The following is a 13074-nucleotide window of genomic DNA, read 5'->3' as shown; positions in this document are numbered from 1 at the left end:
TCAAAGTTTCAGGGGCTTAACATTCACCCAGTTGTGCTGGCAGGGCTTGGGGAAGTAAGTGCCCTACCTCTTTCTGTTTCTCTCTCCAGAGGAGTGAAAGCAGGATTGCTTTCATACACTTAAAGCTTCTTTTGCTTCTTGATTGAGATATCTGGTAGCTTTAAGGCTGCAGGGCAAACCATCTCAGGGTTATGGAGCATCATGTACAGCAAAGTGGGGCAGAAGGGAGAAGGACTAAGCCTGTAACAATTCACCTGCGAAATCAGCCTTAGTTCCGTAAAGGCTTTCCTGTGTTATAGCTAATTATTTTCCAGTTATGGGAATTATTGTGTTTAAAATATGTTTTTCCTGTGAGTACTGGGTGATGGACTGACAGAGATTTGTGTTGCATTGCTGACACAGGGGGAATCTTCCTCACATCTGCATTTAGGTGGCTCTTTTTAGTTTAAGATAGCTTCTTATTGCTTTGCTCCTTTCGGACTTGCTGCTCTTTCCTTTCATAGATTTGTAATTTGTTGTCCTAGAAATTCTAGAGTTAATTGTGGCAAAGCCAAACTCACATTTTCAGTGAGGAATTTATAGACCCTATTGCAGAGATGATGGCAAAAGCTTCTGGGGCATAGCAGCCAACCTTCGATAGACAAAAGTTTGTCACAGAAGGTGTTGAGCAAAGAGTTTGCATTTAATTGAAGATCTTGATGTATAGCTTTCTGAAGAAACAAAGTGTGGTAAGCAGAGCAGTGGCCAAAGATATCTTGTTCAAGTTGCAAATTATGCATAGACTTAGTAGAGGCTAGGGGAGTTTTACACATCTGTGTAGACTAGTTGAGCAGGCTAGAGGGGTAGTTTATTTGTTTTATGTTACAAAGTATCTCCTATAACTAGAAATTATGATACAGATGCTATTTATCATTTCTGACATACTGCAGTATTTCTCTCTGGGAATATAGATCTCGTGGTTTGTTGGATGGTCTTATTAAGTATTTTGGGGCTTTTTTGCTACATGACAGAAACTTCCCTCTGGAGATGAAGCCAAAGGGATTGTAGGAGTGTGGGCTTTACTTAAAAAGCTTGAGTGATCCTGTAAAAGCGATATAAGCAAAAGATCAGCTAATGCCTAAATGAAGCACTGGAGGGCTTGTATAATGGGCTTGACAGCCCAGAGCAACACACATGTAAAATCAGATCAAACACACAATTTCCTTGCTTCTGCATGTAACTGATACATAGCCACCATACTGGCTTCTCTAAAGGTAAGGTTTAACCGTGAATGGAGCTGATCTGAATCTGCCCTGACACTGAGAAGGGTTTTTGTGCCTTCCCATCCTGCTGACACCTGTGTCTAAGGACTGGGTTAGGGAGACCATCTTCCTGGGAACTTGGCAATAGAGGCAAGAGCAACAGCTGTCATATCTCCATAAAGCAATGATAAAACTGCAGTCTCAGGTATTCATATGCTTTGTGCTGTCAAATCAGGGCTGCAATTAATCCAGTGTTTTGCATCTTGGTTTTTTGTTTCTTAAATCTAGTTCATAATATGCAAGGAATTAATCACTCACAGGGCTGGGGAGTGAGGTTAGGACAATAATTTCTTATCTGAAAAGAAAATACACAACTTTTCAAACATTGCATGTCTTACAATTGCATTGTTACAATTCCATAGAAAGAATATTAAATCCACCAAATGTCAGAAAACCAGTTTATCCACTGTGACTTGGCAGCGTGTAATCATGTTCAGCGGGTTGAGGGAAATCACATTGTCTTTGATTTTATGATTTCTAAAACACTGAGAAATGGCATTTTTATAACAATAGAAAGCCCTCCCCATGATAACTTAGTGTGTATATTAGTTGAGGTCAGTAACAGCTGAGGATGGATCTGATTCAGCTTTCTAGAACTGATCAAAATTATAGGCCAATGCAGAAGCCACACTTTTTTGCTCCATGTCCCAGCTTCTTCAACTGTCAAAGTGGATGCTGAGGAACAGGGGGAATCATGGAAAAGAGAAAGTGAAGTGCATGGGCAGTGCAAGCCAAACCAGCGTGAGGTTCCTGAGTTTCTCTTTCCTGCTAGACCTTCATTCCCTGTGACAGAGCAGACCCTCAAGCCCATTATACACATTTGCGCATGGAATGGGTGCCAAACCCTGTCCTTGTTGTAGAGTTGTCCGCGAGCTTTTCCAGAGCCCCTCAATGATGATCTACTTTGCTGTGTTGTCAGGTTGTGGAGGAGAACTCTCTGGCCCTTCTGGTTCATTTCACAGCCCTGGCTATCCCAACAGATATCCAAGCAACAGGGAATGCATCTGGTACATTCACACAGCACCTGGTAGCAGCATTCAACTCACCATTCAGGAGTTTGATGTTGAATATCACCCAACCTGCAACTATGATGTTTTGGAGGTAAGAGCATTAGATTTACTCCTCAACAATACACAAGTTACATGCTTTTCTGTATGGAGCAGATAATTCTAAGAACTGCAGGAGCAGAACAAACAGTTCTATTTTAATTTTCCATTTCTGCTGTTTTTAGAGATATGTTCCACAGATGTTGTCACAGAAGCCATAATGCTCTTATTACACTTCTGGCTATTCTCACATTTGTAGCCTTGATTTCTCCAGACTGTGGTCCTTCGTGCTCACTTATCAGCAATATTCCTGGAAGATTTAACCCACATCCCAAAGCTGGTCCTAAATATATAGTCATCAGATAGCTTGCTAAGCATTTGTACAAGTAGAGATATGCATAACTCCAGCTTCCTGGCTCTGAAAATTTGGCTTCCCTAGTTTAGCAATAAAATGAAAGTCTTGACCAAATGGACACTGCGCTTTGAGTATCCTATTGACTTTGAGAATTCTGCAAGATCTGAGTGTAAGGAAATTGTTCCATGAATTCTCCATCAGTAGCATTGGAAAGTATGACTGTATGTCACACTCCTGACACCACTGTCTGTGGGCAGATGATCTGTATTGGCTGGTTTGGGTATTGAAGAAGTCTCTTCTAGTGCATCTTCATTGCTGAATGTGCCTAAAATGCATTAAACAGCTATGAAATCTAAGTCTGCTGTCACTGACCATTTCCCGAATAGTGCAAAGATGATGCTTACATCTGTAGATGGTCATCCAGGAGCTATCATGATCCAGTAAGGGTACAGATGGCTGACAACCATGTGCTTGACAACTTTTTGATTGGGTCTGGCCTAAAATCTATGAGTGGAATGCTGGACACAAGTTGCTTAAAGAAGTTGTTTAAGAATGTCCTTCGGTTTGCTACTCTGTGTCCCTGAGCGGGATATGCACCTTAGGTTTGGGGTTTTCTTTCTTTACCATTTCAATACTTTGTTTCTATGTTTTTTATGTTCGATGCTCTGCTTCTTTCCAACCTTACTCGTTCCTCAGCACAGATGCCTACCTTGGTGTTTGAAATCCCCAGCCTTACTGCCCCCAGAACTGGTATGCGTCTAAGTTACTTGTCTCCTGACCTTGGCTCGTCCAGTTCCCAGGATCTCTGATCTGCTGACAGATAACGTAAATCAAATTATTGAGGAAAATTGGTTCATGTCTTAGTGCAAGATCAAAGGTTCTATGTGGCAGCTGGTAGAACCTTATGTACCTTGCCACATAGACATTTTCTTGCTTTTGTTATAAAATCACACATTCACAGCATGATTGATATAGTCTGCCTAGAAGAAATGATTACTTGGATTTAGTGGGGGGAAAAAAAAACATGGCCAACTACTTTCAGGAGCTGCTCAACCTTGTAATACACATCCTTGCTGAAACCACACACACAAGTTTGAAAAGTGTCAGCAGGTTCCTGATGTGCTTTTGTCAGTTTCTTTCCATTATCACTAAGTTTCCAAACTCCTTACACTGTCATGTATCTTCCCAAGAGTATCCTGTCTTCCATTTCATTGGGTTTTGAAGTCTGCTTTTTCTCATTAGTCTCCTGATTTCACTTTTTCCTTATCTCTGGGTAGTTCTACCACTTCCTGTTTTCTTTCAAGTCAAATTACTGTACAGTTTTAACAGGATGTCAAAATCAGTACTAAAGTAGCTCTGCACCCTGCTGTTCCTCCCTGTCCCATTAACTCTCTCTGCTCTCTGAAATAAGAAGCTGTCCTGTAATAAAAATTCTCCAGTAATCACAAAACTTGCTCACCTGCATGTGTTTAGCTTTTGCTTAGAAACTTTTGCCTCTTCAAGCTGGCAGAGAATTGTAGGAAAATTCTAAGGCATCCTTCCTATCTCAGCACCTTTACTGCCAACTTCTTTTTATACCGTATTTTCTTGAATATTTATCTCTTTTACATTTTTCTGAAGCTTACTTATTCTTGTAAAATGCAGCAACTGTCTCTCCTTTCTTTTGACAATGTCTTCTAATCAAGCTGTCCCTTTCATGTCAGTATCCCAGTCCTGCCATATGTTTCACCAACAATAGTGCAATAATAGTTACATAAATATTTTGTGTGTGAAATCCTCAAGTACTCCCCTTGGCCTGTATATGCTCAAGTGTTTTACACATTCTCCTTTAGTCCTTCTCCTTGTTTCTTTTATGACACTGTTGCACTCTCTTTCTCTCTTCTCCATCATACTCCATTCATTTCACAAATATCCAGAAGAAAATTTCAAGTTGTTCTTAAAGATTTTTTCTAGAAATGTTTCATGGAAAGAGCAGCTATCATTTTGGACTCAAAGAAAGAGTTAAAAATATTTTAAAATTGGTTTTATGTGCCTATATACATGAGAAAATACATACAGAGAGAAAAATGGCCATGTCTGCTTTGTTAAATTATGATGTCTTCTCTTCAACATGGACCAGATTTCTGTGCATTATAAATGTATTCTGCCACAGAAAGGTGTAGCTCTTAGCTGAAAAAGAAGGAACCTTGGCAATCTATTGCACTTCCAAGTCTTTGTTAGATGCTCTGGCCTTCTCATTTAAATATAAAGAAATAAGCATTACCACAATTCTTATTTCTCTGTCAAAGCCAGGCTCTCTCCTTTGCTGGCAGTTATATCTGAACAGGGATCAGTTTTATTCCCAGAAAATCTGTGTCATGAGGGTGACCAACCACATAAAAACAGCTTTCTGTTGCTCATAACTCTGGAATGCTGACTGTTAACAATAAATGGAGCTAACGGGGCAGAAGCAAATGATAAGAACAGATTAAAACCATGGGCTTTATGGCAGTGTCCTGCACCTCCGCTCTGCCATCCAGCATCGTTTTGTCCCTAGATCAGGTGCTCCGGGCAGACTAAATGTTTTTATTTTTATTTTTATTTTTATCTGTTTGCATCTCAGACATCCTGTGACTCTTTGTTAACCACACCCTGGAATTCATTCTTTCCATCCATTCTCTTTACTCTCCTCTTTTTTCATGTGCTAACTGTTGGTTTTCCTCTTTGTAGCCAAAAGTAACATTTTATTTTTTTTTGACATGGAAACCCTCTAACTTGTTTTTGTTCCAACCCTTGTGAAAGCATCTGATTAATTGAACTGGCATAAAGGAGAAAAGACAATACACTCCTAACTGTAAAGAGCTTGCCTTTGACTGTGCTTTTTATTTTGAAACTGTGCAGAAGGCCATTGCTGAACATTTAACAACGTAAAAGAGACCCACAAACCTCAGATTTCCATCAGTATTTCCTCCCCATCCATAATTTTCTTCCAACAGGTCAACTATAAATGTTCAGCTTGGGCCAAGCTCATTTCTGAGGTAATACTACAAAAATAAGCAGGGTTTATGTCAGAGTTGGGTTTGGTCCCCTTGCCCATGAATGCTGTGCAGATGTCCCTAGAGAGCACCAGGGATGATGTGAGAGGCTGCTCCGTGGTGCTTATTAGATGCATATTAGAAACTCCTGCTGTTTCCTCTGCCACATAGCTTCTCTGGGCTGGTTTAGATGATTAAGAGCATGTGTTCTTGCTAGAGCCCATGCTGTGGCTCTGACTCAGGGAGTATACCACAAACGCATTTTAAATTTCACATTTTGAACAGACTTCTGACAAATGCAGCTGTCATTGAGACCCACAAGCAGCCAAGCAGTAAGATTTTTCTGATGACGCTGAGCTTCCAGCGGACGAACATGCTTCTTCCCCAGACTGTGACTACTCCATTACAGATGCTCAATCTGAACTGTAATTTCATCTGTTCTGCCTTCTCTTGAATGCCTTAAGAAGATTGATTGGTTCCCCTCCATTATCCATTCAAGTCATGCAGCCTTCCTGCAGAATGCAATAAAGTGCTGTCTTGGTCAAAATTAAAATGTTTAAGCTATTAAGCCTTTGTTATCAGCCACTAAAACAAGATACAGTTTTCTGAACATCTAACAGACTATGACGTTTATAAAAAAAAAAGTTCCTTGTTTCTTCTGCGGATGTCAGCTTCTGCTTCTGAGGTCTCACATTACTCTGAGGCCACTAAATATTTTTTCCAGTTAAAAAAAAAATTCTTTCTCTTACACCTCTGTTGGCAGAGCAGTGTCAGACACTACTAGGACTTAGTGAGCACACAATCAATCAAGGTATGTAGCAATGCACTACACTTAGCCCTAGAGATGGTGGGACTATCTCACCTATTTGTAAAACTTGCTCAGATATTTAGCTTGGAAAGAACCCAGACTTCTTCTGAGATTAAAAAGTATCCAGCAGAGCTTATTAAAATATTGAGTTTCTCCTCATCTAGAAGGGAACAGAGGCAAAAGGGCCATATAGAAAGCTGGTTCGTGTAGTATGGACATTTTGTTTTGAAGGAGATTAATGGATTACATTTTTGATTTTTTTTTGTTTACCAGAATAGTGAAATATTGGAGCAGACTTGAGGTGCTACTGGTGGGAAAATAATGATGGGATTTGTTGTCTTGTCTTCCCCTTCCCTGGTTTTGTTGTTAAAACCTGCCATTCTCTAGTTTAGCTTTATTGATATAGTCTGCCTACAACAAATGATTACTTGGATTTAGTGGGGAAAAAAAGGATTTATACATACTGTATGCTGATATAGTCAGAATCTATCTGTTGTTCAGTTGCTGAAAGATAATAGCTCTCTGGTGTATCTCTTTAACAGTTTTCACATTTGCGGTTACTGTCAAGCTGACTTTTGCACCTGCTGTCCTACCAGGGACATACCAGTGGAAGGCAGGAGACCTTTCATATCAGGTGGCATTTCATTAGCATGCAAGAACTGGAGAAAATGCTATCACTGAATGCACTAGAAAATCAGTACTAGCCGTGCCTTTAATCATAAAGGGTGCAAAATATTTGCAAGACTTCCTGCAAAGAGACACAGCTTGTTTGTAAAAGCACACACAAAAAAGAATCTGCTTTTATATCCCTACAGAAGCAAGGTGCTAACGCTGGAGGGATGAGGGAAGAAGAATGTGGCAAAGCCCCCAAAGTAGAAAATTCTTATTTAATGAAAGGCTGTTTTGAAATCATCTCAAATTCCACACTTGCACCAGGTGATTCAGGCACCAAGTAAACTTGCAAAGAAAATAATTCCATTATCTACTTTACATTTCAAAATGTAGAATCACCTTCAATACTTACAGAGGTTTTTTTCTCCAAGCTAAACAGTTTTCATATATTCTGTGTGTCAGACAGTCTCTTAAAAAAAACATTGACAGTGTTTCTTCCATTTCTAGGTCTATGGTGGTCCTGATTTCCTCTCTCCTAGACTAGCCCAGCTGTGTGTTTCACGATCAGAGCAGAACCCACTGCGAGTCTCTACTACTGGCAATTCAGCCATTGTCCGTTTTAAGACCGATGCGGCAGTGACAGGGAAAGGTTTCAATGCCTCCTGGCAGGAAAATCCAGGTGGTGAGTATAGTGATTAATACCAGAAGAAATTCAGGAAGTCTGAGAATCATGGATCAGCCATGCAAGCATTTAAAGTAGTCAAACACCATAGGACTGAAAACTGAAGGAAAATTTGGGTGTCACTGGATTTGGTAACACTAAGAGATGCTGAGAAACACACAGAGGAAAACATTGCCTAACTAGCTAAAATCTAGGCCTATTTATGTATTTTGTAACAGTCTACCTTGATTTTTTTCTCTACATAAATAATAAAGACAACCCTGTAATGAGAAAAGAACTTTTGGATGCTAGCAGTTTTCCCCACCCACTCACCCACACAGAGTTGTTTCTTAGCTGAATGATGCTTTTGGTTTTAAACTGTGAAGTGAAAAATAGCTGAGAACATGGCTTAACTTGGAGAACTCAACGGACTTGAAAAATATTTGGAGTGATTAGTAAATACTTGAACTCTATAAGGTTCATCCATCCCCTGTGTGATTATTTGTTCAAAGTCTTACTGGTAATCTGTAAAAGAAGAGATGCTTAAAAGGCCCAGCCAAAAGTCTCTACATGGGGGTTCTAATGAAAAGGCCAATTACCAGAAAGTAATTGCAATGAAAAGTGAGGAGAGGAAGGTTTTAATTCTTGCAGTTTTGCTTGATTAAGCACACAGATTCATTAGTTTGTCAAGGTTTATATATCTCCATTCTCACAAGTATTTTGAGAACAGCACAAGAGTCTTTCTTTAATAGAGAAAGTCTACTACAGTCCTTTGAATTAATCCCTTTCCGAGATCTGGCAGCATATTTTTTCTACTTAGGCCCCCTGAAGATTTCTCATCCCTTCTTGCCTGTTTGTACTCCAACCCCCTTCTAGCACCTAAAATGCCAACTCATCAGAATGCAGTAACAGTATAGTTTTTATCCTTCCAGCAGGCTGCCTCCATCTACAGCAGCCCCAATGTCTTTCTCTTACCCTCCCCCATCCATTTACAACGTATGAAAGTCCATTTGTGTTAGTCCTACTGAAAGCCCTGGTACTTCCCACACAAGATCCATCATTCCAGGCTATTCAGATATTCATGAACACTGGAGCTGTTCTGGTCAGAAATACCTCAAGGTGGAGTCCTCAGGAAGCCCTCAACTGCATAGGAAAAGAAGTAGAAACTTGAGAGTTGCTTATGCAGAAGCTGCAGCTCCTAGCTGCCCTGATATTTTCAGAAATGGTTTTCTCATCCCTATGCTCAGCTAGGCCCAGCCATTGCTTTCCTAGAATGCTAATCTGTGGCATTCTTGGAATGGCATTTTTGATTGCTTTTACAATATCTAGGATTGAGGAACACCAGCACTGATGCATCAACCTTTACAACATCTACTACCGGCCTGGGGCTAGAAAGATTACTCACAAGTGTTGTCGTTGCATAGTCACCGTTAATGATAATGTTTACTTTCTTGGTAGCAATTTCCTTTGATTTTTGTTGCGGACAAGACAAACAGTTGAAGCCCTCATCTTACAGGAGTTTAATGCAGAAAATATGAAAATGGAGGTGCTCTTCCCCTAGTTTAAAAATAGAAGTGGAATCTTGCTAAGAATAGAAGAGCTTCTGATTAAAACTAATTATGTCTTTTTCAGGCTGTGGTGGTGTTTTCCAAGCTACCAGTGGGGAAATCCATTCTCCAAACTATCCCGAACCTTATAATAACAACACAGATTGTTCTTGGATTATCCAAGTTGACTATAGCCACAGAGTCCTATTGAACTTCACGGATTTTGACACTGAAAATGGCCATTCATGCAACTATGACAACGTTGCTGTAAGTAACAATAGAATTTTCAAAAGTTTCCTTATTGAGTCTGATGAAATGCTTGCAGAAGAGGAAGCTTACCACGCAACCTAGGCTGCAGTTGGTTTCAGACTGGTAGTTGCATAGTCATACTTATTCACTGATGAGCTAAGGCTTAAATTTACCACTAAATAGTTATGATCTAGTTCCTTTTGCTTGACCAATGAAACAGGCTTCACAAATCTACTTCCGCATTCTTCCAGGTTCCTACTTATATCTGGAAGAAACTTTTCTTGAAAGCAGTGAATGCTGCATCCTGGCACCATCTTTCTCCCTTTGGTGGTGTGAGTTGCAGTTTGTCTTGCAGGAACTACCTCGTATGTAGATGGCCCTTATTATGACACCCTTTCCCATTTACAGTGCAGTTTACCACAGTTTGCTCCAAGCCATAGGATGGACTGCCCACATGTATAATAGATTACCAACACTCAGTTACAAACTCAGGAGAGAGAGGTCTACTTCCAGAAGCAATTTTGACTGGCTGTTTTTCTTTCTGTATGCACTGTATATTCAGGTGTTTCTCAGCTGTCTGTTTAATTACTTTATTAGAGCGGCTACTCTGTTAGAAGCTTCAAATTGCTGTTTGTTTGTGAACTTTTGTTGATGTCAAAGAAATGCAAGCTGCTGCTCAAATCAGTACATGACAACGAAGAACTCTTCACATCTCCACTTGGCTTCCTTTTTGGAAGCAGGGACATGAAATCCTGACCTTTGATGTCAGATTGCACTTCACTCAATACAAAGGCATGTGTGATCAGTACCAGCTGGATAAAGCACAGTGGCTGTAACCCAAAATCCAGCTTTCCTCTCCTTGATAAACTGTCATTCACAGAGAACTCAATTTGGCAGGAACTGGAACTCTTTTGTAAACAGCATCAGTTTTAACAGCATTGCCTTGTAAAGCTTTTTTTGTATTGAACCAGAAAAAAGAAAATGTCCCTCCTTTTTCTGAGCAGAATTGGAGATTTCATTTGGCCACCAAGCATCTTTGTAAAATGACTCTTCATTTTTTTCTGATTCTGAAGCATAGGGAAATCTGATTGTCATTTTATTTTAAATTGTTTAACTACATCAGGGGAATCATTGAAAGAGAAAATCTTTTGGAAAAAATTCAAAATCTACTGTGATATCACACAGGAATAGAAAAACAGTTTGCCTGACAGAAACACAGACCATCTAAAATGGCAGTACTCGTAAAAATGCCAAAAAAAAATTCACAATTTAAGGGCTAAATTTTGAAAAGACCCAATGTACAGGTTTCTCTCATGAATCTGATGCCAGTGGATGTATGTACCTATCTGACCCCCTTGCAGAGTACTCGGCTCCGTGAGCTCCTTGCATTTATAGGCACAGCTCCCATTACCTTCACAGGTCAAATATAGTCACTGGGTTTTGAAGGCATTAGTCCTTCAGCTGGCAGAGGAGATGGCTGTAGCAGAGCTCTTTTCATGAGCAGGGTTTGCAGACTGTTGTGGTGCAGTGACACACCTATTCCTCTATTGCCATATGAGTATCTGTTGTTTCCTTCTGCTTTTTGGGTTTTCTAGGGGGTAGTGGAGGAGGATGAAGTTGCCCATCGGCCCCAGCTGTGCAAATGAAACTGAAGCAGCAGTGTGAGCATGGAGGGAGATTTAAATTCAATGCAGGCATCAATCACTGCTCACCAGGCAGAGGGTGGTTTGAAAATGGATGATGGAGAATGCTAATTTGAAGCCAAAGGATAACAAAGGGATTTGAGGCTCTGGTGTATGAGGTAGAGAAGAGTTCTTCAGTGTCGATGTAGGGGGACCAGCAGGGGAAGAAAGGAGTGGAAGGGGCTTCTTTCTCTATTTAGTATGCCAATATGCAGAAAAATCCCTTGCTACCAACACCTGGATGTGATTTGTGTCCATCTCTTTCCAAGGCTTGCTGTATGCCTCACATTATAACAGGAGAACAGAGTGAGGGGACAGAGTGTGCCTGGAAATGTATAAGTAAATGTCTGACTGTGAATGGTTTAGGAATTGCATTCCAAAATCTGCGTAAATGGAAAATATAGGCAGCTCAGGAAGCTGGTGGGTTGTTTTTCTCCCTCTGGTAGAGTAACTACTACTGTGTATGAGTAACACAGTGGTTCCACCCTTTTGTATTTCTTAGTTTTTTTACTTATCTTTATGAATTTTATTTGCTCTGTCAGTTTTCTTGGGGCTCCTCTCCACCCTTAATTATACAATGTTCTGTTCCTCATCCTTCCCCTTCTAGACTCAGTCATTTTTCCCTGTGTTATGAATTGAGGATTTTTTAAAAATACATTTCTGCTGTAAATTCCTTTCCATAGAGAACACAAGAGAATGTATTTTTTTCCTGTAATGTTTTTCCATTGCACATTTGTTATGCGAGCAAAATGGAGGGAGGGAAAATACTCATGCCGGGTACTTCTTGGCTGTGCAGCAAATCTGAAAAGCCCAGTGCATGTTTGAGTTTGGCTTAGTGATTTCACATGAGAATCTGAGTACAGATCTAGGTTCAGCCAAATTAATTCTCAGCCCGCAGTGGTAATGCACAGTGTAACTGCTCTGAGCTCCCTCTAGAGTCAATGGATGGACTACACAGTGAGTAGTCCTGGCCACCAAAAAGCACATTTTTCATTTACTTAGCTACCTAAATTTAGTTGATTCTTCTGTTTCTGTGCTTCTGATATGCACCTTATCTGTTCTGAGAACAGACGAACATGTTTTTATCTGCTGAAAGAGTGCCTATAGCCTTTACCTTCTCTGATCTCAAATATAATTCATTTATATTCCATAGAAAGCATAAGATCTTTGGGAAGAATTTACACTGTCTCTGTCACTATACATAAGGAATAAACTTCTAATTTCTCTTTGTGTACTAGCCCATTTCTACCCAGAGGGTGTACCTTACAACAAGCAAACTTGTTTCTTTAAATGAAAATGCAGGGAAAGAAATAGTAAATGTACTAATTCCTGTATTTTTTGCCCATGTGTTTAAGCAGTATTGTATCTGACGCTATACCAGGAGTGCAGATCAGTAAGACTTTCTAGTATTTGGAGACTCGAGGAGGATGTGCCTTGATAGGCAGTGCTTGTAGAGCAAGGCACTGAAAATGAGGGGAGAAATAGTTTGTTCTTTTCAGTGGCTTTGATTATGTAAACTTTGTTTCTCTTTCCTGTTGCAGTATAACAAGTGTTACACAGAATGTAGAAATGTAAGCCTCTGGGAGGTAGACAGGAGATATGACTTCATTTATTCCAGTTTCTGGCAGAGAGGATCTTCCAGGAGAGGACAGGTAGAAATATGAGGAGTTTTCATGGCTCAGGAGGCAAAAATTATCTTCATTTGTCATGTGCTTCTGCAAAATGCAACAAGAAGGCAATGAGTCACTATGTTCATTGTGGAAAAGGAAGAGAAGAACAAATTGCTGCTATGTACAGTG

General features: G+C 40.0%; 1 protein-coding gene across 1 annotated transcript in view; it reads left to right on the top strand.

Annotated features, from left to right (window-relative positions):
• The window catches only part of CUBN (cubilin), a 142037-nt gene that overhangs the window by 62345 nt on the left and 66618 nt on the right, over nt 1-13074 (top strand). The window contains exons 29-31 of the mRNA XM_054057709.1: nt 2221-2402; nt 7644-7818; nt 9430-9611. Of these exons, the coding sequence (XP_053913684.1) occupies nt 2221-2402; nt 7644-7818; nt 9430-9611 (539 nt within the window). The remainder of the gene's footprint in view (nt 1-2220; nt 2403-7643; nt 7819-9429; nt 9612-13074) is intronic.

The sequence above is a fragment of the Cuculus canorus genome, chromosome 2 (genome assembly GCF_017976375.1).
Source record: "Cuculus canorus isolate bCucCan1 chromosome 2, bCucCan1.pri, whole genome shotgun sequence".
Taxonomy (NCBI): Eukaryota; Metazoa; Chordata; class Aves; order Cuculiformes; family Cuculidae; genus Cuculus; species Cuculus canorus.
The sequence above is the reverse complement of the archived record's forward strand: the minus strand, read 5'-3'. Positions and strand labels throughout refer to the sequence as shown.